General features: G+C 45.9%; 1 protein-coding gene and 1 pseudogene across 5 annotated transcripts; both read left to right on the top strand.

Moving 5' to 3' along the window:
* The first annotated feature begins 177 nt into the window (after nt 1–177).
* LOC148849795 (Pentatricopeptide repeat (PPR-like) superfamily protein) lies at nt 178–23,341 on the top strand. 5 transcript variants are annotated; one of them, XM_088943975.1, is made up of 5 exons: nt 199–2,043; nt 2,845–2,997; nt 3,682–3,753; nt 22,618–22,828; nt 22,947–23,341. In XM_088943975.1, the coding sequence occupies exons 1-4, from the start codon at nt 304–306 to the stop codon at nt 22,726–22,728; spliced, it is 2,076 nt and encodes a 691-aa protein (XP_088800101.1). In that variant the 5' UTR covers nt 199–303; the 3' UTR covers nt 22,729–22,828; nt 22,947–23,341. The 5 variants fall into 5 exon arrangements, with proteins under 5 accessions (XP_088800102.1, XP_088800104.1, XP_088800101.1 ...); XM_088943974.1 differs by having other exon boundaries at nt 22,908–23,341; XM_088943976.1 differs by lacking the exon at nt 3,682–3,753 and having other exon boundaries at nt 178–2,043; nt 22,908–23,341.
* A 2,423-nt stretch (nt 23,342–25,764) lies between these two features.
* Nucleotides 25,765–27,321, top strand: LOC148849794 (putative F-box protein At4g22030 pseudogene; annotated as a pseudogene).
* The last annotated feature ends 309 nt before the right edge of the window (nt 27,322–27,630 follow it).

Raw genomic sequence — 27,630 nt, 5'->3', positions numbered from 1 at the left:
CAAGGGGTTTTTTATAATTTACCCTTATTAAAAATAGTAAGGATACTGAAACAATTGGATATAGTTAGTTAATTTACCTAAACCTTAGGGGCAGTTTAAAAAATTTAATGATTTATTTAAAAAATTAAAACACAAGAAATAATTCAATATTACATAGCCACTCCTACTTCTAGTCACGTGGATGGTTCTCCATGCGTCATCCTGGATCTCGATAAAATTTATCCAAAACTACCGAAACCATCTCAATTCTTCCACCACTAAGGCAACAGTAGCAGCAACAGCAGAAGGAAGGAGAAGAAGAACATGCTTCTTCTGCCCCCACTTCCTCCCACTCGCTTCCCTTCGACTAACGTCTTCTCCCCAATTCTGCGTCATCACCACTTTTTTCCGTTACCACCAATTACGCTCTTCACTACAGCAGTCACAAGCGCCACCACTATCGCTACCACTTCCTCTTCACTAGACAATTGCAATTCTCTTCACAACCGTCGCTACGATTTCGATCCTCTCATCCGATTCCTCTCATCCACTACCGCTTACTCTACCACCTCCGACACCGACTCCGATTCCGATACCGATTCTCCCACCTCTCTCGACCCTATCGAACTCCGCCTAGCCGAGTCCTACCGCGCTGTCCCAGCCCCACTTTGGCACTCCCTCCTAAAATCTCTGTGTTCTTCTCCTTCTACTCTCGAAACCGCCTATGCCCTTGTCTCATGGCTTCAGAGACATAACCTTTGCTTCTCGTACGAGCTATTATACTCTATTCTCATTCACGCCCTCGGCCGCTCCGATAAGCTCTACGAGGCATTCTTGCTCTCTCAACGCCAGATCTTAACTCCTCTAACCTATAACGCCCTTATTGGCGCATGTGCCCGCAATGACGACCTTGAGAAAGCCCTGAATTTGATGTCTCGGATGCGTCGCGACGGCTACCAGTCCGATTTCGTCAATTACAGCCTCATAATCCAGTCACTTACTCGCACTAACAAGGTGGACTCTTCGGTATTGCAGAAGCTATATGGGGAGATGGAGACAGATAAGATTGAGCTCGATGGGCAGCTTCTGAACGACCTCATTGTGGCATTCGCTAAGGCTGGGGACCCAGACCGGGCAATGTTCTTCCTAGCCATGGTTCAAGGCCAAGGGTTGAGCCCCAAGACTGCCACTCTTGTTGCTGTAATCTCTGCATTGGGGAATTTGGGCCGGACTGAGGAGGCCGAAGCAATTTTCGAAGAGATGAAAGAAGGGGGATTGAAACCGAGGACCAGAGCATATAATGCGCTTCTTAAAGGCTATGTGAAGACGGGTTCTTTGCGAGATGCTGAATCGATTGTGTCTGAGATGGAGAGAGGTGGGTTGCCTCCGGATGAGCATACTTACAGTCTTTTGATTGATGCTTATGCTAACGCTGGCCGGTGGGAGAGTGCAAGGATTGTTCTCAAAGAAATGGAGGCCAACAATGTACAACCCAATTCATATGTATTTAGTAGGATATTGGCTAGTTATCGGGATAGAGGGGAGTGGCAAAAATCATTTTCGGTTCTCAAGGAGATGAGGAGCTGCGGGGTACGTCCTGACCGGCACTTCTATAATGTAATGATTGACACTTTTGGGAAGTACAATTGTCTGGAACATGCGATGGCAACATTTGAAAGGATGCAATTGGATGGAATTCAGCCTGACACAGTTACATGGAACACACTTATTGATTGCCACTGCAAGTCTGGGCGCCATGATAGAGCTGAGGAACTATTTCAGGCAATGCAGGAAAGCGGGTGCTTGCCATGCACCACAACGTACAATATCATGATTAATTCGTTGGGGGAGCAAGAGAAGTGGGAAGAGGTGAAGAGCTTATTGGGGAAGATGCACAGTCAAGGATTACTGCCCAACGTTGTCACTTATACCACACTTATTGACATTTACGGGCAATCTGGAAGGTTTAAGGACGCAATAGAGTGCTTGGAGGCCATGAAATCTGCAGGATTGAAACCATCCCCAACCATGTATCATGCCTTGGTCAATGCATATGCACAAAGAGTATTTTCCTAAACCCAAGTTTTCTTCATCTTAAAAGATACTTTTTTTCGTCCATATTTATAGTAATTTCATTCATTAAAACCAGATGATTATGTTCTTCAGCAGGTATTTTGGTTACTCCTGAATCATAAATTAGGAAATGGTTGATTTGCTTTTATTGTCCATACGGGGAAGAAAATGGTTGAATTGCTATTAAATTGATTGAAAATTGAAGCCCAAAATTCCAGTGTAGAGCACCTCTGACTGATGACACCAATCCTTTTGTATAATTTCAAGGGATTATGAGCATGTTTGATTGGTTAATATTGCCCAATTAGATGGTTCATAATGATCCATATCAGTCTATTTATGACTATATATATATATATATAGTTTGGTTGGTGATCGTTTGTTACAATTGGCACAAAGGGGATGCCAGGATATATATATATAGTTTGGTTGGTGATCGTTTGTTACAATTGGCACAAAGGGGATGCCAGGAACCACAATCCTGCTGGTGAGAGTACACTGGTGTATATTTTCTTCATACAAGTTTTACTATTGCTAGAAAAGATTAATGACTTTGATCATAATATTCATTATTCTGTGGGACAACAATTGTCCAATAACCTAATTAATGGATAATCACCAAATTTCAGTAAGTTCTTTTTTTTTGGTAAAACAAATTTCAGTAAGTTGAGAACATTAGGACAACTATCTTGCACGATTATAATGTCTTTTGTTTAGGAGAATATATACTTTTTCCATGAAGAGATTAGACTGTTGAGCAAGAAAACCAATATTACCTCCATCTGTTGACAGGGTTTGTCTGAACAAGCAGTAAATGCATTCAGGGTCATGAGGGCTGATGGCTTAAAGCCTAGTGTTTTAGTTCTCAATTCATTAATTAATGCATTTGGTGAGGACAGAAGGGATACAGAAGCTTTCGCTGTATTGCAGTACATGAAGGAAAATGTAAGTTGTTGATTTACACTTTTCCATAGTGATCTTTGTCCTGTTTTCTTTTGATAGCAAGTGACCCCTAACCCCGCCCCCCCAAAAAAAAAAAAAAAATAAGCACAATGAGATAACCTCACCTACCCCATCTTCAAGCAATTAGCTGATCTTCAGACATGAACAAATGCCTTGATCTCTAGTGAAATTGTCTCCTCCCAAAGTAGAAGAGACTCGTTTTTTTTTTTTTCACCTGGACCTCAGGTTGGATGGATGGATGGAGGGAGTCATCCACACTTCCTTTCTACCAATCATCCTTCATCCAATCCATCACTGCATCACCATTGGAATCTCCTTCAACCTCAGCCTCCTATCCGCTTTCCTCATTCTCTCATTCTCTGAGAACGTAAACATAATGTTTTTGAAATGAAGCGAGAGAGAGAGTTTCTCCCCAGCAGCCACTTCCATTGAAACTGATAAATCCAACTCTCCAATAACAGGTCTTAACAGAACATCTAAAGTCCATGTCCTAAATAATGCATGGGTGATGAGACTTAACCTCCAGGCATGGCGTAGCCATCTGGCTTTCCCCTCAACCACCATTTCCTTAACCTTGTTGAGGCATGCATATATGTTTTTGTGTGTGTGTGTGTGTTTTCTCTATCTATACACACCATTAAATTCTGCGTCCTCTCATATTATCAGGACTTGCAGCCAGACGTAGTTACATATACTACCCTTATGAAAGCTCTCATCCGGGTGGAGAAGTTTGAAAAGGTAGAAATTCCTTTCTTGCTCCTTTTTTTAAAGGCATAGTCTTAGGAATTTTAACCACTCTTTGTGAAAAAGAATCCTTATTTTACATTTTTTGATTTGTTCTATTTTCTTCTTATCATAATGTCCCTCCCCAGACCCCGCATTGGTGGGAGCCTCATGCACTGGGACTACTGTGACCCTGGTCACCAGACCCTGCACCTGGGGGTCGCCCCAATATGTGACAAGATAAGGAAAAGTCAGGCTAAATGGTTTGGTTATGCACATAGAGGATTACTTACTTAGATAGTTAAGACTAATCTAATGCAGCTGTATGTATACCCTTGGCTGCTCTCGCCCTCTCTTTCTCTCAGTTAAATTATTGACTGCAGTGAGTAGAGATTACTTCTACTGTGACCCTGGTCACCACTTCCTTGTGATGCCTAATTAAACATGGAGTCATGGACATGCCAACCTTTTGTTAAAATTCAAAACATCACATGATTTGCTTTTTGGTTTCCATTTCTAGCACATCTGTATTTAATTGGAGGGTTGTGAGGAAATGCTGTGACCAGATGTAAACTCAAGCTAAGGAGCCCCAACCGGAAAAACTCGGGGAGGATGGTAGTTTGGAAAGAACAAAGGATGTGGGTCAGATCTGTGTTGTTGGAGGGGTTCTGGAACAAGAACAAGGGGGTGAGAGAGGGGTTAAGTCTGAGAAGGAAGAAAGGGGATGGGTGGGAAAGCCAGAGGGGCTTTGGGGAGTAGGGAGAAGGATGCAGCGGAAGGAGTTGAAAAGCAGAAGTGGGGAGGAGAAAGGAGGTGAGTCAACTTTAGGAAGGGTGAGAGAAAAAGAAGGGATGGAGTGAGAGACAATGGTGGGGGTGGGAGGAGAGGGAATCGAAGGTGGTTGGTCAAGGAAGTTGCCAAAGAATTATGCCTAACAGAGGAAAAAATGTACAGAACCAGGCCTTTGGAAGATAATAACGGGGAGGGAGAAGAAGAGGAGCAAGATGAGGTTGAAATAAATGGGATGAATGTAGTTCAGGGAGCAATGGACTTGGATAAGGTAATGAAAACAAAGGTGGAAGTCAGCTAAATTTTAGGCTTATTTTTCTTAGGTGGAAACTCAAGGAGTGTGATGTAACCGTTTTCGGCCACGTACCAATGTTGTGATGTAAAATTTTTTGGCAAAGTACCTCGTTATTCGACCCGGTGGTGGCGTACCTTAGTGACGAGCTACTTGGTGGCGAACTGCCTGGTGGCGAACTGCTTTGGTGGCGAACTGCCTGGTGGCGAGCTCCCTGGTGGCGAACTGCCTGGGGGCGAACTGCCTTGGTGGCGAACTGCCTTGGGGCGAACTACCTTGGTGGCGAACTGCCTGGGGGCGAACTGCCTGGTGGAGAACTCCCTGGTGGCGAATTGCCTGGGGGCGAACTGCCTTGGTGGCGAACTGCCTGGGGGCGAACTCCTTGGTGGCGAACTGCCTTGGTGGCGAACTGCCTTGGTGGCGAACTGCCTGGGGGCGAACTGCCTTGGTGGCGAACTGCCTGGTGGAGAACTCCCTGGTGGCGAACTGCCTGGGGGCGAACTGCCTTGGTGGCGAACTGCCTGGGGGCAAACTGCCTTGGTGGCGAACTGCCTGGGGGCGAACTGCCTGGGGGCGAACTGCCTTGGAGGCGAACTGCCTGGGGGCGAACTGCCTGGGTGCGAACTCCCTGGTGGCGAACTGCCTGGGGGCGAACTGCCTTGGTGGCGAACTGCCTGGGGGCGAACTGCCTTGGTGTCGAACTGCCTGGGGGCGAACTCCCTGGTGGCGAACTCCCTGGTGGCGAACTGCCTGGGGGCGAACTGCCTTGGTGGCGAACTCCCTGGGGGCAAACTCCCTGGTGGTGAACTGCCTGGGGGCGAACTGCCTTGGTGGCGAACTGCTTGGTGGCGAACTGCCTTGGAGGCTAACTCCCTGGTGGCGAACTGCCTGGGGGCGAACTGCCTTGGTGGCGAACTGCCTGGGGGCGAACTCCCTACTAGGCGGTCGATGCCTTGGAGAATGTTGGAGCTCCCTGGTGCGGCGCAATCCGACTGCCCTCAGCATGAGGTGGTCTTCTTTCCTTTGTAGGCTGCGGGAGATGAGGGACCTGCGAGAACTTCATCTTTTCCTCCTCTTTGTAGGTGGCGGGAGCTGAGAGACCTGCGAGAACTCCATCTTTCCTCCTCTTTGTAGGTGACGGGAGCTAAGGGACCTCCGAGAACTCCATCTTTTCCTCCTTGTAGGTGGCGGGAGTTGAGGGACCTCCGAGAACTCCATCTCTTCCTCCTCCTTGTAGGTGGGGGGAGCTGAGGGACCTGCGAGAACTCCATCTTTTCCTCCTCTTTGTAGGTGGCGGGAGCTAAGGGACCTGCGAGAACTCCATCTTTTCCTCCTCCTTGTAGGTGGCGGGAGTTGAGGGACCTCCGAGAACTCCATCTTTTCCTCCTCCTTGTAGGTGGCGGGAGTTGAGGGACCTCCGAGAACTCCATCTCTTCCTCCTCCTTGTAGGTGGGGGGAGCTGAGGGACTTCCGAGAACTGCATCTTTTCCTCCTCTTCGTAGGCGGCGGGAGCTGAAGGACCTACGAGAACTGAATCAGAGGTCCCGGGGGTACTTTCCCGGTGGGGGATCTCCGATGCTTAAGTTAGCACTCTTATTGTAGAGAGCTTTGAAGATAATATGAGAGAGCTAGAGAGCAGGGCTACTTCCCTTTCTTTTCCATCCCCCTCCCCTTTGGGGGTGAGGTCTTTATATACCGGAGTCTTCGCGAGTTAGGTGGGTGAAAAGCCTCCAAACGGTAAAACTCGTCGCATCCAGTCAGAACCGGGGTACGGTGGTGAACTCCTCAAGGTCGTCAGGCTGGCGCTTGTGTTAGGCGGCCAGGTCGGCGCCTGGGCCGGGTTGTCAGAGGGGTGCCTGCGTCAGTCGGCGGGTCAGTGTTTAGGCCAGGTCGTCAGGTTGACGCCTGTGTCAGTCGGCGGGACAGTGCCTAGATCAGGTCGTCAAGCTGGCGCCTGTGTCAGTCGGCGGGTCAGTGTCTAGATCAGGTCGTCAAGCTGGCGCCTTGGCCGGATCATGCGCTAGGCTGGTCCAAGTCGGCCAGGTCGCGCAGGCCGTGCACAGTTCGCGCAGGCCGCGCGCGCGCCGTGCAGTTCGTGCACGCCGCGCAGGCGCGCGTCAGGCCGCGCTCAGGTCGCGCCAGGCCGGCCAGACAGGTGCCCGGGTGGGTCACCAACTTCGTAAGTTTGTTGGCTGGGTGTTTTCCTAGTTGTCACGAGGTGCCACGTGTCACAATTTTACTGGAGGGCCAAATCTGCCCTCATCAATAGCCCCCCACTCCTGAGCTGATAGTAACTCAGCGAAGGGAGTAGATTTCTTTTGGCCCGTAAGTCGATGAGCTAGTAAGTGCTGATCCAATTACTAGTATGGCCCGTAGGCTTTGGGAGCGACTCGTAGTCTACTCTCTTTTTTTTGACTTTGCCCGTGCCGGAGAGGCGACCGGGTCTTGAGCAGTAATGTGGCCTGTAGGCTTTTGGGAGCGACTCGTAGTCTACTCTCTTTATTTTGACTTTTGCCCGTGCCGGAGAGGCAACCGGGTCTTGAGCAGTAATATGGCCCGTAGGCTTTTGGGAGCGACTCGTAGTCTACTCTTTTTTTACTTTTGCCCGTGCTGGAGAGGTGATCGGGTCTTAAGCAATAATGTGGCCCGTAGGCTTTTGGGAGTGACTCGTAGTCTACTCTTTTTTGACTTTTGCCCGTACCGGAGAGGCGACCGGGTCTTAAGCAGTAATGTGGCCCGTAGGCTTTTGGGAGTGACTCATAGTCTACTCTTTTTTGACTTTTGCCCGTGCCGAAGAGGCGACCGGTTAAGCAGTAATGTGGCCCGTAGGCTTTTGGGAGTGACTCGTAGTCTATTCTTTCTTTGACTTTTGCCCGTGCCGGAGAGGCGACCAGGTCTTAAGCAGTAATGTGGCCCGTAGGCTTTTGGGAGCGACCCGTAGTCTACTCTTTTTTTACTTTTTCCAGTGCCGGAGAGGCGACCGGGTCTTAAGCAGTAATGTGGCCCGTAGGCTTTTGGTAGCGACTCGTAGTCTACTCTTTTTTGACTTTTGCCCGTGCCGGAGAGGCAACCGAGTCTTAAGTAGTGAGGTGGCCCGTAGGCTTGGCCTGCATCGGCTTCGTAATGCCGGTCACCTACTCCTACAAGAAGCTACTAGGGGCTCAACCTTCGGGGGCAACACCACTAACTTTAGGTTGCCAGCTCACACGGGAGCCTTGGAAGGCTCGACCAGTAAGGGCGCCTATGTAGTTCAGTTGGCCGCCAACTCCCGCGGAAGCCACGAAGAGCTCATCTTTGTAGGGGGGACCTTGCGGAGAGGACTGATGTGGCATTATCTGAATTGAAAGTAAGGTTTGTAGAGCTACTTAGTCCGTTAGCTCCCTGCATAGTCTCTGAGTTCATAAAAAATGTAAACTATAAAGCGATAGCTTCAGTTTCTAAAAAGTGAGGACTTAGTTTTGGCAAGATGAGAACTTAGCTTTGGTAGGATGAGAACTTAGCTTTTTGTAGCGGGTTCCCACAGACGGCGCCAATTGATGTAATCGTTTTCGGCCACGTACCAATGTTTTGTGATGTAAAATTTTTTGGCAAAGTACCTCGTTATTCGACCCGGTGGTGGCGTACCTTAGTGACGAGCTACTTGGTGGCGAACTGCTTTGGTGGCGAACAGCCTGGTGGCGAACTGCCTGGGGGCGAACTGCCTTGGTGGCGAACTGCCTGGGGGCGAACTGCCTTGGTGGCGAACTGCCTTGGTGGCGAACTGCCTGGGGGCGAACTGCCTGGTGGCGAACTCCCTGGTGGCGAACTGCCTGGGGGCGAACTGCCTTGGTGGCGAACTCCCTGGTGGCGAACTGCCTGGGGGCGAACTGCTTGGGGGCGAACTGCCTTGGTGGCGAACTGCCTGGGGGCGAACTCCCTACTAGGCGGTTGATGCCTTGGAGAATGTTGGAGCTCCCTGGTGCGGCGCAATCCGACTGCCCTCAGCATGAGGTGGTCTTCTTTCCTTTGTAGGCTGCGGGAGATGAGGGACCTGCGAGAACTTCATCTTTTCCTCCTCTTTGTAGGTGGCGGGAGCTGAGAGACCTGCGAGAACTCCATCTTTTCCTCCTCTTTGTAGGTGGCAAGAGCTAAGGGACCTCCGAGAACTCCATCTTTTCCTCCTTGTAGGTGGCGAGAGTTGAGGGACCTCCGAGAACTCCATCTCTTCCTCCTCCTTGTAGGTGGGGGGAGCTGAGGGACCTGCGAGAACTCCATCTTTTCCTCCTCTTTGTAGGTGGCGGGAGCTAAGGGACCTGCGAGAACTCCATCTTTTCCTCCTTGTAGGTGGCGGGAGTTGAGGGACCTCTGAGAACTCCATCTTTTCCTCCTCCTTGTAGGTGGCGGGAGTTGAGGGACCTCCGAGAACTCCATCTCTTCCTCCTCCTTGTAGGTGGGGGGAGCTGAGGGACTTCCGAGAATTGCATCTTTTCCTCCTCTTCGTAGGCGGCGGGAGCTGAAGGACCTGCGAGAACTGAATCAGAGGTCCCGGGGGTACTTTCCTGGTGGGGGCTCTCCGATGCTTAAGTTAGCACTCTTATTGTAGAGAGCTTTGAAGATAATATGAGAGAGCTAGAGAGCAGGGCTACTTCCCTTTCTTTTCCATCCCCCTACCCTTTGGGGGTGAGGTCTTTATATACCGGAGTCTTCGCGAGTTAGGTGGGTGAAAAGCCTCCAAACGGTAAGACTCGTCGCATCCGGTCAGAATCGGGGTACGGTGGTGAACTCCTCGAGGTCGTCAGGCTGGCGCTTGTGTCAGGCGGCCAGGTCGGCGCCTGGGCCGGGTTGTCAGAGGGGTGCCTGCGTCAGTCGGCGGGTCAGTGTTTAGGCCAGGTCGTCAGGTCGACGCCTGTGTCAGTCGGCGGGACAGTGCCTAGATCAGGTCGTCAAGCTGGCGCCTGTGTCAGTCGGCGGGTCAGTGTCTAGATCAGGTCGTCAAGCTGGCGCCTTGGCCGGATCATGCGCTAGGCTGGTCCAGGTCGGCCAGGTCGCACAAGCCGTGCATAGTTCGCGCAAGCCGCGCGCAGTTCGCACAGGCCGCGCGCGCGCCGTGTAGTTCGTGCGCGCCGCGCAGGCGCGCGTCAGGCCGCGCCAGGCCGACCAGACAGGTGCCCGGGTGGGTCACCAACTTCGTAAGTTTGTTGGCTGGGTGTTTTCCTAGTTGTCACGAGGTGCCACGTGTCACAATTTTACTGGAGGGACAAATCTGCCCTCATCAGAGTGTGTTTAGAGAAGTGAGAGAAATGAACTTTAAGGATGATGGGTTTAAGGGAAAAGAAACTTCTGGTGGGGCCTGAAGGGGTTGTTGATCGTTGTGTAACCACCGATGGACTGGCGATATTAGCAATTGTAGATAATCCATCCATTGCCATTCAAGGTAAGTTTCAGGTTGATGGGATGGGGCCGTTGATGCTAGGTGAGGGAGTTGTGGAGCTTGATCAGGAAAGCAGCTCTATTTTCAAGGAGTTAGCGGTGGTGACTTCAAAGCTGCCCTTAGCCATGGAGGAGCAGGACAGGAGGGTGCTGTGTCTATCTCAGGAAGCTAATCAGGCCCAATCCTTGTTATGGGTGAGGAGTCAAAGTTATTTGAGATCCAGCAGGTTTTGAAGGGAGTTGCAAGCATGTGTGAGTGGGTACACCAGAACATTAGAGACATTGGAAGATTTTTGGGTGTTTCTTTCGATGGTCATGAGGACGAGGTCATGGCATTGTTTATGGCCATAGAGAAAAGGAATGCAGGCGGTGGGGAGGACCTTAATGCCTTGTTGAAGCAGAATCCAAAACTAGCAAGGGAGTAACATAGGTTGGAGTGGACACTCAACGATCATCAGGGGAGTGGGAGGCCTATCGGGGGAGGGGGAAGGGAGATGGAGGCTATCAAAGGGGTCACATTTTTCTCAGTCACTCATGAAGTTATTCTTTTGGAATGTAAGGGGACTGGGAGTCCAAGAGAAATGGAGTTCTGTGAAGGCTGTTATCCACAAGTGATCTCCTAATATTGTGATTCTACAAGAAACACAGAAAGAGGTGCAGTGTGATAGTTTAAATAAAGAAATGTGGAAAGGGTGGTCTTGTTGGTGGGTTGCAAAACCAACTATTGGTTTGTCTAGAGGAATTCTCATCATTTGGGATGCTGCTGTGGTTGAAATGGTGGATTAGATGATGAGGGAGTTTTTCTCTCAGTTTGGCTCAAGAATTTTGGGAGGAAATCTCACAGGGGTGTATGAGCCAGTTAATGGGGGAAGAAGATTTGAGTTCTAGCCTCTAGGCTGAGTTGGAGGAGGTGTATCTTTTATGACGGTGTGTGGGAGGAGACTTCAACATTGTTAGATATACCTGTGAGAAGAAAGGGGACTCATGCTTGTCGGTGGACATGCTGGAGTTTGGTGAATTTATTATTGATCACATGGGTCTTATAGATCTCCCTCTAGAGGGTGCAACTTTCACGTGGATCAATTTTAGATCCAATTCATCTCTATCTAGATTGGATCACTTCCTTATTAATGGGGAGTGAGAGCAGGAGTTTCCAGACTTGGTGCAACGAGCTTTGCTGAGACCAATGTCTGATCACGTGCCACTTCTTAATCTGGAAGGTATTTCTTGACACCCAGGAGGCCAGGACCTTTCAGATTTGAACTCATGCCTTTTGCTTGGTTTTGTTGAAAAAGTGAAACAGTGGTGGGACTCCATTCCTTCCCTCAACAATCCAGAGAGGACTTTTTGTTTTAAGCTGGAGTGCTTGAAGGCCTACATCAAAGAATGGACCCAGATGAACTAGGCTATGTTGCAGATAGGAAGGAGAGAATGCTAAATGCCATTTAAGGAGGTAGATGAGAAGGAGGCCGTGGGCACCCTCTTAGATGATGACATAAGGAGATCCCTTGTGGCTAGGGATGAGTTCTGCAAGCTTGCAAAAGTGGAGGAAATCTTGTGGTGGCAAAAGTCTAGGGCTCTATGGTTGAAAGCAGGTGATAAGAACGCAGAGTTCTTTCACCAAATGGAAAATACAAGATGCAGGGTGAACTCAACCACAAGTATTAGGGTGGATGGGGATTTGTTGGAATCGAAAGAGGAGATGGCTGAAGGTATACTAAATTACTACAAGCTTTTGTTCCCTGATGAGCAAGGGTAGAGGCCCCTACCGGATGGGGTGGAGTTTCAATAGTTAAGTGATGAAGATAGGGACTGGCTGGAGAGGCCGTTTGACGAAACAGAAGTTTTGGCAGCTCTCAAGGACCTCAAAGGGGACAAGGCTGTGAGGCCTAATGGTTTCCCGATGTCTTTTTTATACTAATTATTGGGAGACCATCAAATCAGGTGTCATGGTGGCTCTTCAATGCTTTTATGTGACGTGTACTCTGTCATATGCATCAAAATCTACTTTCATTTTGTTGGAATAATGTTAAAGTAACTTAGTTATAGTTGTTAGGGCCTGTTTGTCTAGTTAAAGTGTTTTTTATTTCGTTTTTTATTTCTGTTATGTCTGTTATTGTACTCAGGGGCACAAGGGTCTTTTCCCTTGTTATTTCTGTCACCCTATATATAGTAAAATAAACACTGGCGCCGCCAGTACTGTTACATTGCAAACCTTCTCTCTTCTCTTCTCTTCTCTTCTCTTCTCTTCCACCTATCTCTGGCCGGCTACACTGTCAAGATGGTATCAGAGCGGGAATGCTGATTAAAAGAGAGCAGATCGATCAACCCTATTGTCAAGAGAAGATCGATCAACCCAAAGAATAGATCGAACAGACTAGCAGAAAGGAAATCTGATTCTGGACTACATAATAGCTACGACTGGTACAATTCTCCCAATTTTTTCTCTTCTTTGCTCTCCTTGGTCATGTGCCGAGTGAAAACCCTATGAATCTGGGGCGGCTGAATGCTGTCGAACCTGTGTGACCCTAGTTTTCTTGGATCGTGTGATCCTGTTCGTGTGTTAAGACAACTGTAGGTCAATGCTGACCCGTCTTCTCAATGGTTTGAGTTGACTATAAGCAAGAAGGATCTCTCCTGCTGATTAGGGGCTGTTAGCCATTCTGGAATTCTGGAATTCTGGTGGTAGGGTGGGACTGATAAATCTATACAGGTCTGAAACTGCCGAATATTACCTCAGGTTTGTCCAGAATTTGGTACTGTTTGTGCTCAATCTAGTTGGTAAACTCGAGTGTGTGGGTGTGAACTGAGTGGAGCATTGCTTTGTGGAGTAAGGAGGGGTCCTAAGTCCGGTGTGTGGGACTGATTAATTGCTTGACCATGTCGACTGAGAATTCTGCTACTTCAGAGATCTCAGGGAGCCACAATGGAGTGAGTGGGGGAATGGATATGAGCTTTCCCATGACTGTCATTCCCTTTGATGGCCTGAATTACCTTGAGTGGTCTAGGGGGATAAAACTCTACATCACTGCTAGGGGGCGAATAGGATACATCAATGGGAGAGTAAAGGAACCGAAGTATGGAAGTGCTGAGCATGATAGGTGGAACCAAGAGAACAGTATGGTGATGTCTTGGCTCTTGGTTTCAATGCTGCCACAAGTAAGGAAGACCTTTATGTGGGCTCAAACTGCTTGTGAGATATGGGAACAAGTGAAGTCCACTTATTCAGAACAGAGACACTATGCCAAGATATATCAACTACAAGCTGAATCTTCTACTTGCAAGCAGGGGGAGAGGAGTCTCTCGATGTACTATTCTGATTTGACATCAATATGGAAAGAACTTGATCACTATCAGAATGTGAATTGGAAGTGTGATGAAGATGCAAAGGCCTATAAGTCACTTGTATTACAACAACGCGTGTTTGCCTTTCTCCTAGGGCTGAATCAGTCATATGAGTCCATCAGGGTACAGATCTTGGGTAGTAAAGACTTGCCATCAGTCCAGGAGGTGTATGCCTTGGTGCAGTCAGAAGAAAGCAGAAGAAGTGTGATGAATGGTGTAGAAGGGGAGTCAGTTGCCCTAGCGGTCCAGGGAAATTTAGATACAAATGTCGGAGGTGGCTTTAAAAGGGGTGACACTAAGAAAAAAACAGAAGATAAAAGCAAGCTTTGGTGCACTCACTGCCAGAAGACACGACACACTAAAGATACATGCTAGGATCTCCATGGAAAACCTAAATGGGCACAGGATTTGGGTAAGAAGTCAGCACCGGACCAGAGCAAGAAACCAGCCAGCAGAATCAAAGAAGGTATAACTCAGCTAATTTGGCATCGACAGAGACTAGTCCTTCCATAACTCAGGAGAGACATCCCGGTTCTGACCCTAAGGAAGATATTATCAACTCCTTCCGTGAACATTTGGAATTGTATGGTAGGACTCTCCGCCAGGTGGATTCTGGGCCTACTCCTTCTACCTCATTTGCGTCTACATCAGGTAATGCCATAGCCTTCCATGTGTCATCTCATACTACTGATTCACCTTGGATTATTGACTCCAGAGCCTCAAATCACATGACCAGTAAGTCAAATTTGTTCCAGGCATATAACCTTCTCTCTGGGAGAGATAAGGTAAGACTGGCTAATGGTTCTTTTTCTACCATAGCTGGCCGAGGCACCATATCTCTCCCACTTGGCCTTACTTTTCCTAATGTCCTGCATGTTCCGAAATTACCTATTAATTTGTTGTCCATTAGTAGTATTACTCACTCATTGAACTGCTCAGTCACCTTTTTTCCGTCTTCATGTGTGTTTCAGGATTTGACCTTGGGGAAGACGACTAGTAGAGGAAGCATGGTGGATGGTCTCTACGTGTTGGAGAATAATGCTGGTCTAGTGGCGACTGAGTCCACAAGTTCGTCGAGTGAGAGTCAGGCCTATTTATGGCATAGTCGTTTAGGTCATCTTTCTTTTGAGTCGTTAAAAGTTATGTTCCCAATATTGTTTGAGTCCTTGTCAGTGAGTCAGTTACAGTGTCAAACTTGTCAGTTGAGTAAGCATTGTAGAAGTTCTTTACCTTTAAGAAATAAAAGATCTGAATTTCCATTTCATATTGTTTATTCTGATGTTTGGGGCCCTGTTACTCTACCTATTGCGGCTGGCTATAAGTATTTTGTTACTTTGATTGATGATTATTCTCAATACACTTGGGTTTACCCTATGCGATCTCGAGACGAAGTGCCACAAATTGTGAAAGATTTTCAACGCATGGTGTTCACTCAGTTCTAAACGAAAATTCATATTTTCCAGTTGGACAATGCAAATGAATATTTCCATAGTGATCTCACGAAGTTCTTTGCTTCGAGTGGGTCACTTCAGCGCTCTTGTGCCAGGACACCCCAACAAAATGGTGTGGCTGAACGAAAAAATCGTCACATTCTCGAAGTTGCTCGTGGCTTGCTGATTCATATGAATGTGCCAAAACTGTTCTGGATGGATGTAGTATTGTGTGCGACATATATCATCAATTGCATGCCCTCTCGGCTACTAGAGTATAAGGCCCCGCATCAACTCCTGTTCCCAACAGCCCCGCTGTCCACCATTCCGATGCGTGTTTTTGGGTGTCGTTGTTTTGTCCACAACTTATCACCTACTCATGGTAAACTTGACCCTCGGGCTGTTCCTTGTGTTTTTCTTGGTTACCCCTCATCTCAAAAGGGGTATCGTTGCTATGATCCCATTGCCCGCAAGTACTATGTTTCCATTGATGTCTCATTCTTTGAGAGTCAACTGTTCTTCTCGGTTTCTCCTCAGAGGAAGAGTAGGGTTGAGGAGAAACAGACGACGACTTAGATTCAACTACCTCCTTTACCCGATCCTCCTCCATTCCGGGTTTTCCATCGTTGTCATAAGAGCCAACAGAGTTCAAGAGCCGTGGAGCCAGACACTATGCAACCAACATCATCGGATTCACCCGAGGCAGATCCGTCTCATTAGCCAGGTACACTTGATCCCATTGCTCCTTTAAATGTTGATTCACATGTCCCCAATGATCTTAATATTCCTATTGCTAAGAGAAAGGGTGTTAGATCTTGTACCACTAATAATCCTATCTCTAACTTTGTGTCCTATGAGCATGTTTCACCTTCGTACCGTGCCTTCCTCTCCTCTGTGGATAGTGTTCCCATCCCTAAGACCGTGGTAGAAGCTTTGTCAAAACCTGAATGGACAGATGCAATGCAGGAAGAAATTGATGCCTTACACAAAATGGTACGTGGGAGTTGGTAGATCTTCTTGAGGGGAAGGAACCAGTGGGGTGCAAGTGGGTGTTCACAGTGAAACACAAAGCTGATGGAACTATTGAAAGGTACAAGGCTAGACTGGTAGCAAGAGGCTTCACATAGGTATATGGAGTGGACTATGCAGAGACTTTTGCTCCTGTAGCGAAGATGAACTCCATCCAGATTCTCCTTTCCTTGGCGGCAAATCTTGACTAGGATCTTCACCAATTGGACATCAAGAATGCCTTATTGAATGGTGACTTGGAAGAGGAGGTGTACATGACCCAACCCCCAAGGTTCTGTGCCAAAGGCAGTAAACAAAAGGTGTGCAGGTTGAAAAAGTCTCTATATGGATTGAAACAATCACCCCAGGCTTGGTTTAGTAAGTTCCATGTAGCAGTCCAACAAATGGGATTCAAACAATGCCAGTCAGATCATACATTGTTTGTAAAAAGAGGTGAAGGTAAAATTGCAGCTCTTATTGTGTATGTGGACGACGTAGTGATCACAGGAGATTGGGAGGCTGAAATCCAGAGACTAAAAAAATGCTTAGCCTCTAAATTTGAGGTGAAGGATCTAGGCCCCTTACGATACTTTCTTGGAATTGAAGTTGCCCGCTCTCACAATGGCATCTTTATTTCCCAACGGAAGTATGTACTAGATCTACTAGAAGATACAGACAAGTTGGGGGTAAAACCATCTGATTCACCTATTGAACCTAATCACCGTCTGGGAGACAGTCAGGGAGAGTTTTTGAAAGATGTAAAGATGTTCCAGAGACTCGTGGGGAGACTTCTCTATTTGTCTATGACCAGGCCTGATATTGCCTATGCAGTGGGTGTCCTTAGTCAATTCATGCACAACCCGATGACAACTCACTTTGAGGCTGCAGAGAGGGTCTTGAGATATCTCAAGAAGTTTCCTGGAGCTGGTTTGTTGTTCTAGAAACACAGTTACTTAAAAGTGGAAGTATATACTGATGCAGATTGGGCAAGATCAGTCAATGATCGAAAGTCTACCAGTGGTTATTGTGCCTTTGTAGGAGGAAACCTTGTCACATGGAGAAGCAAAAAACAAAGTGTGGTGGCTAGATCCAGTGCTGAAGCAGAGTATAGAGCGATGGCTCATGGGGTTGCGGAAATCATGTGGATAAGAAATCTGTTAGGTGAACTGAGTTTCGTAGTAAGCAATCCTATGTCACACTACTATGACAATAAAGCAGCCATCAATATTGCTGCTAATCTAGTTCTGCATGATAGGACGAAACACATTGAAGTGGACAAGCATTTTATCAGAGAGAAACTTGAAAGTGGAGAAATATGCACACCATATGTCAACTCGGAAGAGCAACTTACAGATATCTTCACCAAAGGTCTTCATCGTGTGGCACAAAGATTTGTGTGACAAGTTGGGCATGATTGACATCTATGCTCCAACTTGAGGGGGAGTGTTGGAATAATGTTAAAGTAACTTAGTTACAGTTGTTAGGGCCTGTTTGTCTAGTTAAAGTGTTTTTTATTTCGTTTTTTATTTCAGTTATGTCTGTTATTGTACTCAGGGGCACAAGAGTCTTTTCCCTTGTTATTTCTGTCGCCCTATATATAGTAAAATAAACACTGGCGCCGCCAGTACTGTTACATTGCAAACCTTCTCTCTTCTCTCCTCTCTTCTCTTCTCTTCTCTTCTCTCCTCTTCCACCTATCTCTGGCCGGCTACACTGTCAAGACATTTCATTAATTCTGAAGTTGTAGGGTGCTTCCAAGTGCCAACTTGAAGGACTATTGTCCAATCAGCTTGATTGGAAGTTTTTACAAATTACTTTCGAAGGTGCTGACTAACCCGCATTCGAAGAGTGGTTGAGAAAATTAGTTTTACCTTTTTTTTTTCAAAGAAAGTTAACAGATTTCATTAAAAGAAATAGGGGGTACACATGAAGGTGTACGAGTTCTAAACAGGGGTCAGGCCCCTAAAATCTACACAGGTAGAAATTTGTCACAATACAATGTCTCCAGTATAGCACCTAGTTTTGCTAATCCATCTGCAATGGCGTTTAAATCCCTTGGAATCCAGTACAGAGATGTGTTCTTAGAAGCCAATAGGTCCCTTACCTCTGCTAGGAAGTGACTAAGTCTCCATGGTCCAGCCTCCTGTTTTCCTAACCATTTTATGGTGTTTGCTGAGTTGCCTTTGATGAAGAGGTTCTGAATGCCCAGTCTGCTGACTAGGCGAATCCCTGTGAGAGCTGCTAACACTTCTGCCTTTGTAGAGTCAGCTATACCAATCGGTCCACTGTACACCCAACAGATGAACCCATTTTCGTCTCTTAAAGTTCTCCCTATGCCAGCAACTCCAGGGCTACCCGATGCACTACCCTCAAAACTTAGTCCAATCTCCTTTCCTTCTTATTGATGGAACCTTGGGAGTATGTGGGATAGAAGGGGAGGAGAACAGAAAGTTAACAACATTCCTGTTAAGGTCATCAACATTGATTCCTGTGAACACTTCTGAGCTAGAAGCCTACAAATTGCAGTGATAATTGATATGATGGATCAGCTCACTCTTGGATTTTACCTTGTTTTCAAACAACCGATTATTCCTTTCTTCCCAAATTCCCCATAGCACAGCAAGGTAACACTATTTGACAGTATACCTTACCTCTCTTGTTCAGACCTTTTTCTTGCCACTGGGAAATCAGGTCCTGAAGATGATTAGGAGCCACCCAGCTGTACCCAACTAGCTGTAAGAAGTAGTTCCAGATGTTGTTGGTTACCTGGCAGTGTATGAAAAGGTGATCAGCTGTCTTCCCCTCACAAAAACAAAGGATGCAGAAATGAGGAGAGATATAAAGTCTTCCAAGAGTTTTCTTCTGCAGTAATTCACAGGTGTTTACTCGATTCTGACAGGCCTCCCAAACGAAAAAACACAATCTTGAGGGAACAGACTTACACCAGATCTTCTTGAAAGGGAAGACACAGTCCCAGTCTCTTGCAACCAGAGCCTCGAGGAAAGATTTGGAAGAGAACTCACCAAGAGGGTGGGGTTTCCGGACACGGGAGTCTTGGGAGTTTGGGGTTCTCTGAGAGAGGAAGAGATCAGTTAGCTCACTAATCTCCGAGTCCTTAAGGGTCTTCTAAGGCTCAAATTTATGTTGTTTTCATTGGGAGAAGTGGGGAGACACTGAGAGATGGATGCTTCTTTGTTTAGGGTGAGGTTGAAAATTCTAGGATAAGATTCCGTTAAAGTGGAATTGCCCCACCACAGGTCTGTCCAAAACTTTACCTTACCAGGGTGCTTTTGTGGATGGACAACGGATCTTAGACGGGCTGTTAATAGCAAATGAATGTGTGGTTTCTAGAGTTAGACAGGGGGAGCCGGGAGTCATTTGCAAGCTCGAATTGGAAAAAAAGCATATAATCATGTAAGGTGGCAATTTGTAGATTAGATTCTGAGGAGAATGGGCTTTGGTGTTCTTTGGTGGAAGTGGATTGCTTGTTGTATCTCTGATCCAATGTACTTGGTGATTTTTTTTTTTTTGATATCTTTTGAAGGGCTACACAACGGGGGGTAGTCCATCCCCCAATCCAGGTGCAGGTGGGCGATTCCAAATCTCCGCCACAACCAGCAGGAGACCTTACCAACCACCTAGTTGGCACCTTGCCGTGTACTTGGTGATTATTAATGGTGCCTTTGTTGATTATTTCCCTGGTGAGTGTGGCATTCAACAGGCTGATCCACTCTCCCCATTTCCTTTTCTCTCGTAGTGGAGCCTTTGGGTAAAAGAGGGTGGACACACAGAAGTTTTCCGTGGGGGCTGATGGGCTGAGAGTTTAGTTCGTTGATGACACCATCATTTTCACTAGGGAAAAGCAGGAGGATATGTTGTGTTTGTGGTGTCTTTTCATCTATTTTGAAGCTGTTTCTAGGCTGAAGATTAATCTACAGAAGAGCCAACTAATCCCAGTAGGGGAGGTTCCCCATATAAATGAGTTAGCAGTCTCTTTGGGCTGTAGTGTGGGTTCACTGTCAACAAGATTCCTTGGTCTTCTGTTGGGGCAAGTTACAACTCTTCTTCTATTTGGGATCCAGTCATTGAGCGGGTCCAGGTTAGATTGTCTGGTTGGAAGAGAACGTATTTATCTAAAGGAGGTAAGCTGGTTCTCATACGGAGTGTGCTCTCAAGCCTTCCTACCTATTTTTTTTGTCTGTTTACAACTCCCTCTGGGGTGGTAAATTGCTTGGAGAAGATTGGAAGAGACATCCTTTGAGAAGGCCCTAAGGAGGAGCAGAAACTTCACATGGTAGCTTGGAACAAAATTTGTGAACCAAAGGAAGTTGGGGGTACTGGTTTTAGACAGTTAAAATCTATGAATAGGGCTCTCCTTTGCAAGTGATTGTGGTGTTTTGGTGAAGAACGTAATCAACTTTGGAGACAGGTGGTGGGGAGTAAATATGGTATAGCTCCCACGAACTGGGAAACTCTCTATCTCACTCAATCTTATGGCTCTAGTGTGTGGAAGGGAGTTAGAACCTGAAGCAGAAATTCGACAAGCATGTTAAGTTAAAACCTGGGAATGGAGAGCACATTTTCTTCTGGAATGATACTTGGTGTGGTGACAGCCCTTTGAGCTCTGTGTTCCAGCCTTGTATCAACTATCAAATTGCTGCTGATAGAAATCGCTCTGTTAGTAAGTGTGTTGACTGGGTGGGCAATCAGTCAATTTGGGTGCCTCAGTTGAGGACAAACCTAAATGATTGGGAGGTATCTTTGGTGGAAGATTTTCTCAGCAAGTTGAGTGAAGTGTAGTTAAACCCTCAGCAGAAAGACTATAGAATCTGGTTGGGTGAAAAGTCAGGATGTTTTTCTACCAATTCTTGCCACAAATTACTACTGCTTGGCCCTTCCCGGAATGTGTCATGGTGTTGGATTTGGTGAGCTAAGGTCCTCTCTAAGACAATTTTCTTTTTATGGGCGCTGTTTGGAATGTATTCAAATGGTGGACCAGCTACTGAAAAGAGGTGTAGTGTTGGGCCCTCTATGTAGTTTTTGTGGAGAGAACCCAGAGTCAGTCAGCCATGTATTGCTACATTGCCCTTTCTCCTATGCTCTTTGGTGCCATTTGTTTGGGATTTTTCGTAGATGTTGGGTCTCCCCCTCAAACCTGGATGTTCTCTTGTCTTCATGGAGGGCCCCAGGTTTCTTGCAGAAGGGAAAGATCCTTTGGGATTAGCTACCTTTTGCAGTATTGAAATGTCTGGAGAGAAATGCTCGGATTTTTCAAAGAGCTCCCCTGTGGAAGAAGTGACCAGCCATATTGATTGGACCCTCATTTGTTGGGCAAAGGTCTTGCCCCAGTTTGCTTCCATAGGGTTGAAGATTTTAAGGATGGTTGGTGCTCCATTATTTCTTGAATGATGGCTACCCATTTTTTAGAAATGCAATACTGATTTTCTGAAACATCTGATTGTATAGCTTTTTGTGGTGGGATTTTGAAGGGTGGAGAGAAAGGAAAGTCAACTCTTGTTGAAGATTCCACACCAGTTGATGTGGAGGAGGAAGTTAGATTACTGAAAGATGAAAGGGCTGCTCTAAAGAAGGACGATGATGGGGCAGCAGATAAGTGTTTGAGAAAAACATGGTTTTAGAGTTGGAATGGATTAATGATAATATCGAGGAGATGAAGAATTTTGAGGCTCTTCCTAACGCAGTAAGGAGATTTAGACACCAAAAAAATAATTGGGCTGTTCCGGTTTCAAAAGTGTTTGCTAGAATGAAGGGGGGATTGTTCAGGATTGGTCTCAACAGAAGGGGAAAGAAGAAAAAAGAAGAAAAAGAAAGAAATTTCTGTTTCAACTGCTGGAGATTTGGAGTGAGTGGGCAATGTTCCTTCGTTTTTGTGATGTGGGATTTTGTTTTTGGGTGGTTTTTCTTGTTTTGGTTGGGTGGCTGTGCTGGGGGTTTAAATCTCCGAGTTGGTTGGTTAGGGGTTGTTTGAGTTTTATGTGGGCGATGTCTTTTGAGAACCAGAATCAAGTGCTGTGTGGGTTCCTTTTTGTGGGCTTATGGGGCTTGTGGAAGTCCTAATGCCTTCTATATCAGCCAAAATTTGACCTGACGCTATGTGCTTAAAACTGTCTGATTAATACTAGATTGCCATAATGAAATCTGGAAATGCAAGTGTGAAAGCCTACTAAGCTTTTGAATGAGATTACAGGCGGACAGTGATTAGATTCAAATTGAGGGAGATGTTCCATAAATGAGTTTGAGAACATTTGAAGCCTATATCACATGGCATGATGGCCTACCTGAATATACATAAGAATTGGACTATGCCTCTATACTCAGAAATTGTGGTTAGGCAAGTCAGAAACCTATGCACGAATCCATGCCTAGAAACCTTATCTAAATCTCTAAACCAAGGTGACAAAAAAATTGTAGTTTTGCTGTTTCCATATGTGCTAACTTGAACAGGATGAATATCCATGCCTAGAAACCTTATCTAAATCTCTAAACCAAGGTGACAAAAAAATTGTAGTTTTGCTGTTTCCGTATGTGCTAACTTGAACAGGATGAATATCTTTGATAATGTTGCACTAATGCTTAATGTATCAGGTTCCGGCTATCTATGAAGACATGATTCTGTCTGGCTGTACTCCAGATAGAAAAGCTAGAGCAATGCTGCGATCCGCTCTTAGATACATGAGGCAGACATTGAGAAGATGACAGAATACATGAGAAAGTCCAGGAAAACAAATTTTGACGATTTTTCTATTTGGTTTGAGCTTCCGAATGCACACAATCTGAATATAATCCACCATTTGAGGTTGGTACCCATGCGTCTTTCTAATATATTATACAGATAGGTCCATGTACGAGGTTGGTTATCCTTTATTTTTTTGCAGGATCAGTTGACTCACATTGGGTCCTTATGATGATCTCAGACAATTCGACATTTCAACTTCAAAGACGACTCTTGTTTCCAAGGAAAGAAAAGAGGATGCGATACACACCCCAAAAATCAAAATACAAATCTCTGAGCATTTGTTTGTTTTTGTCTTACACCTGTTAGATACACATGCATGTACATGACCCCAGTACTTGACACCATCTTGTATCATACGGTGGAAGAAGCAGCAAAAATACTGACTTCTGATCAAGTGATCATGTTATATCATACAATGAAAGATATCACTGAAAAAAGTAGCATCTTCTAGTTTCGCATGAAGACTGACATGATTCTTCCTGTTAAAACGAAAAAGAATATATTTGTAAAGCAAATACTTTTTTATCATTGTTTGTAGTAGTTTTCTTTGGGTGTTTGTGTGTGCGTTTTCAATCTCCCTGCATCTTTGTAATTATGTCCTATTTGACTCTTGTTCTTTTTGGTTCTCTGTTTACTTTACGATGGCTACATGAAATAAAATAAAGGTTAAATGACAATTAATTAATACTTTCTTTACCTATTTTACCCTTAATATTTTTCCAAATTTTTAAAATAAAATAACTTAAACATGCAAAAGAATCCCATACTGTGTTTTGATGGAGTTCAATCAAAACTGAAAATTCAGAATAATTTATTGAAGGATAAATTTCTTAAATTAGCTTTTAGCTAATTGACTAACTTCCTATTTTTGACAATTGACTAATTCTACCCTTACCTTTAACCTCCCTTAATATTCCATCAAAATTCATAAATACGTGATGTCACATGACGTTTAGATTTTTTAAAACTCAATTCTGCCCTTAATCGCCTTCATCGATAACACGGACACACCCTTCCTCCTTCGACCTCTCTCTCTTCCCTCTATCTTCTTCCCAGTCTCTACCAAAACAAGATCATTTTCCTCTTCCGAATTCCTCCCACAATCATTAATCCCGACTTCCGAAGCTTACTATTCCTCTCCCATGTCTGCCAGAGCACCGACTGTCCACCGCCTAAGCAACAATGAAAGCTTCTATACAGACGAGACAAGAGGAAGAGGGGGAGTGCTCTTAGTAGGGGATTTAGTTTATGGGGTCTAGGGTTTTTTATCACGATTGCACGGATTTGATTCAGTTGTCTTCGAGCAAGAGAATAGAGAAGCTTTGCAAGCATGCTAATTTTTTTTTGCAGCTTAAAATGTAAAGCAGAAGAAAAAGTGGAACCCATTAGATGATGGATCTCCATTTCTGAAATCAGAAACCAAGAAATGACAAAAGCGAACGCACATTTATGAATGAACCCCTGCAAAATTTCAGTCGATTCTTAGTTGGAAAAGGCCATTAAGCTCCGCCGTTGCTTTGCTGTGTGTTTTGGTCGGACCAAGTGACGAAGAGCAGTGGCGGATCTGCCGGCTTTCGGAGAGCTTCAGCAAGACGAACAGGGGAGATCCGCCGCTTGGTCTGGCCAAAATGCATGGGAAAAAAAGAGGTCTGCCGGCTTTCGGAGAGCTTCAGCAAGATAAACAGGGGAGATCCGCCGCTGCTCAATCTGCCGCTTGGTCTGGCCATAACACAGGAAAAAAAAGAAAAGGGCAGATCCTCCGCTGTTCTCTGCCGATGGTTGCCGTTGTGAAGAGCCGTGGCGGATTTGCTGGCTTTCGGAAAGCTTCAGCAAGACAAACAAGGGAGATCCGCCGATGCTCGATCTGCCGCTTGGTTTGGCCAAAACGCACAGGAAAGAAAAGAAAAGAGCAGCTCCGCCGCTGTTCTCCGTCGGTGGTTGCCGCTGTGAAGAGCAGTGGCAGATATGCCGGCTTTCGGAGAGCTTCAGCAAGACAAACAGGGGAGATCCGCCGCTGCTCGATCTGCTGCTTGGTCTGGCCAAACGAACAGGAAAAAAAAGAGAAGGGCAGGTCCGCCACTGTTCTTCGCCGGTGGTTGCCGCTGTTGCCGGAGATGTTAGGATTAGCTCTTCTGTTAAAGAGAAGGCCCTGTTTCTGTCGCTTCTGGCACAACGATCACAGGGGTTCACATCACTGGGTTGTCTTCGATTTCAGTGGAAGAAGAACAAGAGGTGAGAATGAAATGGTGGAAAGCGGTGCTGCTGATGGTACATGGAAGCCATTAAATGGCGCCCATAGGGAAGTCATGAAATGTTGGAAAGCTGTCCCCCAGTTGCAGCGATCGCTATGGATGGATGGCGCTCCTCCCTCTTCTCTTTCGACGGATGGGGTGAGTTTCTGAGGGAGTTAATTAAAATCAGGAATAAAAATGTAATTTCACATAAGGGTAAAATGGGTATTTAACTTTTCATCCATATTAAGAGTACATTTAGTCAATTGTTATAAACAGTAAAGATACACTTAATTTACAAATAATAAGGGTACACTTACTCAATAGTTTAAGAAATTTACCATTTACTGAAAGACCGGAGAGCGGAGAGGAGGTCTGAGAACGGAGGTTGAGAGAGACAAGAGAGCGGAGGTCGGAGGTCGGGAGAGAGATAGAGACAGGCGGAGGAGGAGGTATGAGAACGGAGAAAGGAGAGAGAGACCCGAGGCAGAGGGGGAGGTCTGAGATGAAGGCTTGAAAGCGTGACTTTTGATGACGCTCTAGGAGAGGGCGATTGAAGTGGGTGACCGTGGGAAGGTACGCCTATTCACTGTGCGGATTTAACGGAAACCTGTATGGAGCAGTTCATCGATTTCGCTCTGTAACCTCTCTTAGTTCCCATTCTTCATTTTTTTATTTCATGCACATGCGACCAATGATTTGCCAGCCATTTGAGCTGTTTTCGATCGGAATCTCGCCGGACTCTGGATGCTTGTATTCCAAATTCAAACGGGTCTTCATCGATCTACTTATTGTGCCGGTAGTTTCCAAGAAACTGTGGTCTGTTTTGATCAACCAAAAATCTTCTCCATCATCTCATCTCGCTCCAAGAAACTGTGAGCATCAGGCCGTCAGCATATCATGGCGACTCTTCGAACTACCAGTCTCCTTTGCTCTTCCTCCTCGTCATCATCTTCACGACGAAGAAGAGTATCGGCTACTCTTAATACCCCAAAACTCCAACCGAGTTCTCTTTCTTTTCCAAAGATCCGGACTACGGACTTGTTGAGGAATTGAAGTTGAGAAGTGGATACACAACAGCGACAACCATTACCCAGACAGAAACGAAGCCTTTTGACACTAAAGTTGCTACCAAAACCACGAGAGATGATCTTTATGTTAACTCCAAGTCTACGGTCATTGCGGAGCTTTATGCAATCATGGAAGCTGCTGCAGACAGGGCGGAGATGCATGCCAACATCCAGGAGCAGCGGAATAACTGGAACCACCTCCTTCTCACCTCCATTAATACAATCACCATCACCGCTGCAATGATGGTCGGGCTGGCAGAAACAGCTGGAACGGGAGCGCCACTTGCCGCACTAAAGCTCTCATCTACTCTATTATATACGGCAGCTACTGGGATGTTGCTGGTGATGAACAAGATCCAGCCATCGCAACTCGTAGAAGAACAACGCAATGCGGCAAGGCTATTCAAGCAACTTCACGGGCAAATCCGAACAACTCTTACACTTATAGTCCTAGTCCTATGGATGTTAAGGACGCCATGGACAAGGTGTTTGCTCTTGACAGGGCTTACCCATTGCCTTTGCTTGGAGTGATGCTTGACAAGTTCCCTAAAGGTGTGGTGGCTACAACAAAGTAAATTACGAGAACAAGACCTGGGTGGAAGAAGAGAAGGAAATGGATGGAACAGAAAGCTGGAAGAGGAAATGAAGCAGATAGTCGCGGTTTTGAAGAGGAAGGACACTGAAGAGTACTTGAGACTGGGCAAGATAGCTTTGAAAGTTAACAGAGTTTTAGCCATTTCTGGTCCTTTACTCACAGGTCTCGCAGCTGTTGGGTCACTTTTCGTGGGATGCTCTTCTCATGAGACATGGGCGGTGCTGTTGGGTGTCACTGCCGGAGCTTTGGCAAGTGTTATCAACACCTTGGAGCATGGTGGGCAAGTTGGAATGGTGTTTGAGATGTACCGGAGCACTGTTGGCTTGTTTAGATGTATGGAGGAGTCCATAGAATCCACTTTGAAGGAAAAGGACGTAGAGAAGAGAGAAAATGGGGAATTGTTTGAACTGAAGGTGGCTTTGCAATTGGGAAGGAGCCTATCAGAACTAAGAGATCTAGCTGCTTTAGCATCTTCAATAGATGGGGAGGCCAAACAAGAATTTGCAAGCAAGCTCTTCTGATTTCTCAATGGATCGATCGTATCCTCTGATGATCACATTTTGCAGCTTTAACAAGATGAAGAGCACGGTGAAACCCTCGTATTGGTGAAATCAATGCCTGAACCCAACGGGGAAAAGAAGGGGAGAGAGAGAAAGAGGGGGAGAGAGATGAGGGTAAAATTGGATTTTAAAAAAATATTTATCAAGTGCGAACGAGTTTTGACGGAATTTAATAATAAGGTAGAATTAGTCAATTGTTAGAAACAATAGGATAGGGTTAGTCAAACAGTAAGGGTACAGTTAGTCAATTAGATAAATCATAAGGGTAATTTAAAAAATTTACCCTAAAATTAAACCGGAAATCATACCCTATTCTCGCCCACATACCACTGGTTTTATAAGACTATGGAAATGACCTGGGTTTTTATGGCATCATGAAATTACGCAAATAAATTGACTACTTCGG

Source organism: Nelumbo lutea, chromosome 5, assembly GCF_056320005.1.
Source record: "Nelumbo lutea isolate HS-2025 chromosome 5, American lotus-T2T, whole genome shotgun sequence".
Lineage (NCBI taxonomy): Eukaryota > Viridiplantae > Streptophyta > Magnoliopsida > Proteales > Nelumbonaceae > Nelumbo > Nelumbo lutea.
This window is presented reverse-complemented; position numbering and strand designations above follow the sequence as displayed.

What these genes read in the sequence shown, in the direction of transcription:
- LOC148849795 (XM_088943975.1), top strand. Translation starts at nt 304, where the DNA reads ATGCTTCTTCTGCCCCCACTTCCTCCCACTCGCTTCCCTTCGACTAAC. An exon ending in TGCAGTACATGAAGGAAAAT is followed by an intron (nt 2,998 to 3,681) that starts GTAAGTTGTTGA and finishes TCATATTATCAG; the next exon opens with GACTTGCAGCCAGACGTAGT. An exon ending in GGGTGGAGAAGTTTGAAAAG is followed by an intron (nt 3,754 to 22,617) that starts GTAGAAATTCCT and finishes TTAATGTATCAG; the next exon opens with GTTCCGGCTATCTATGAAGA.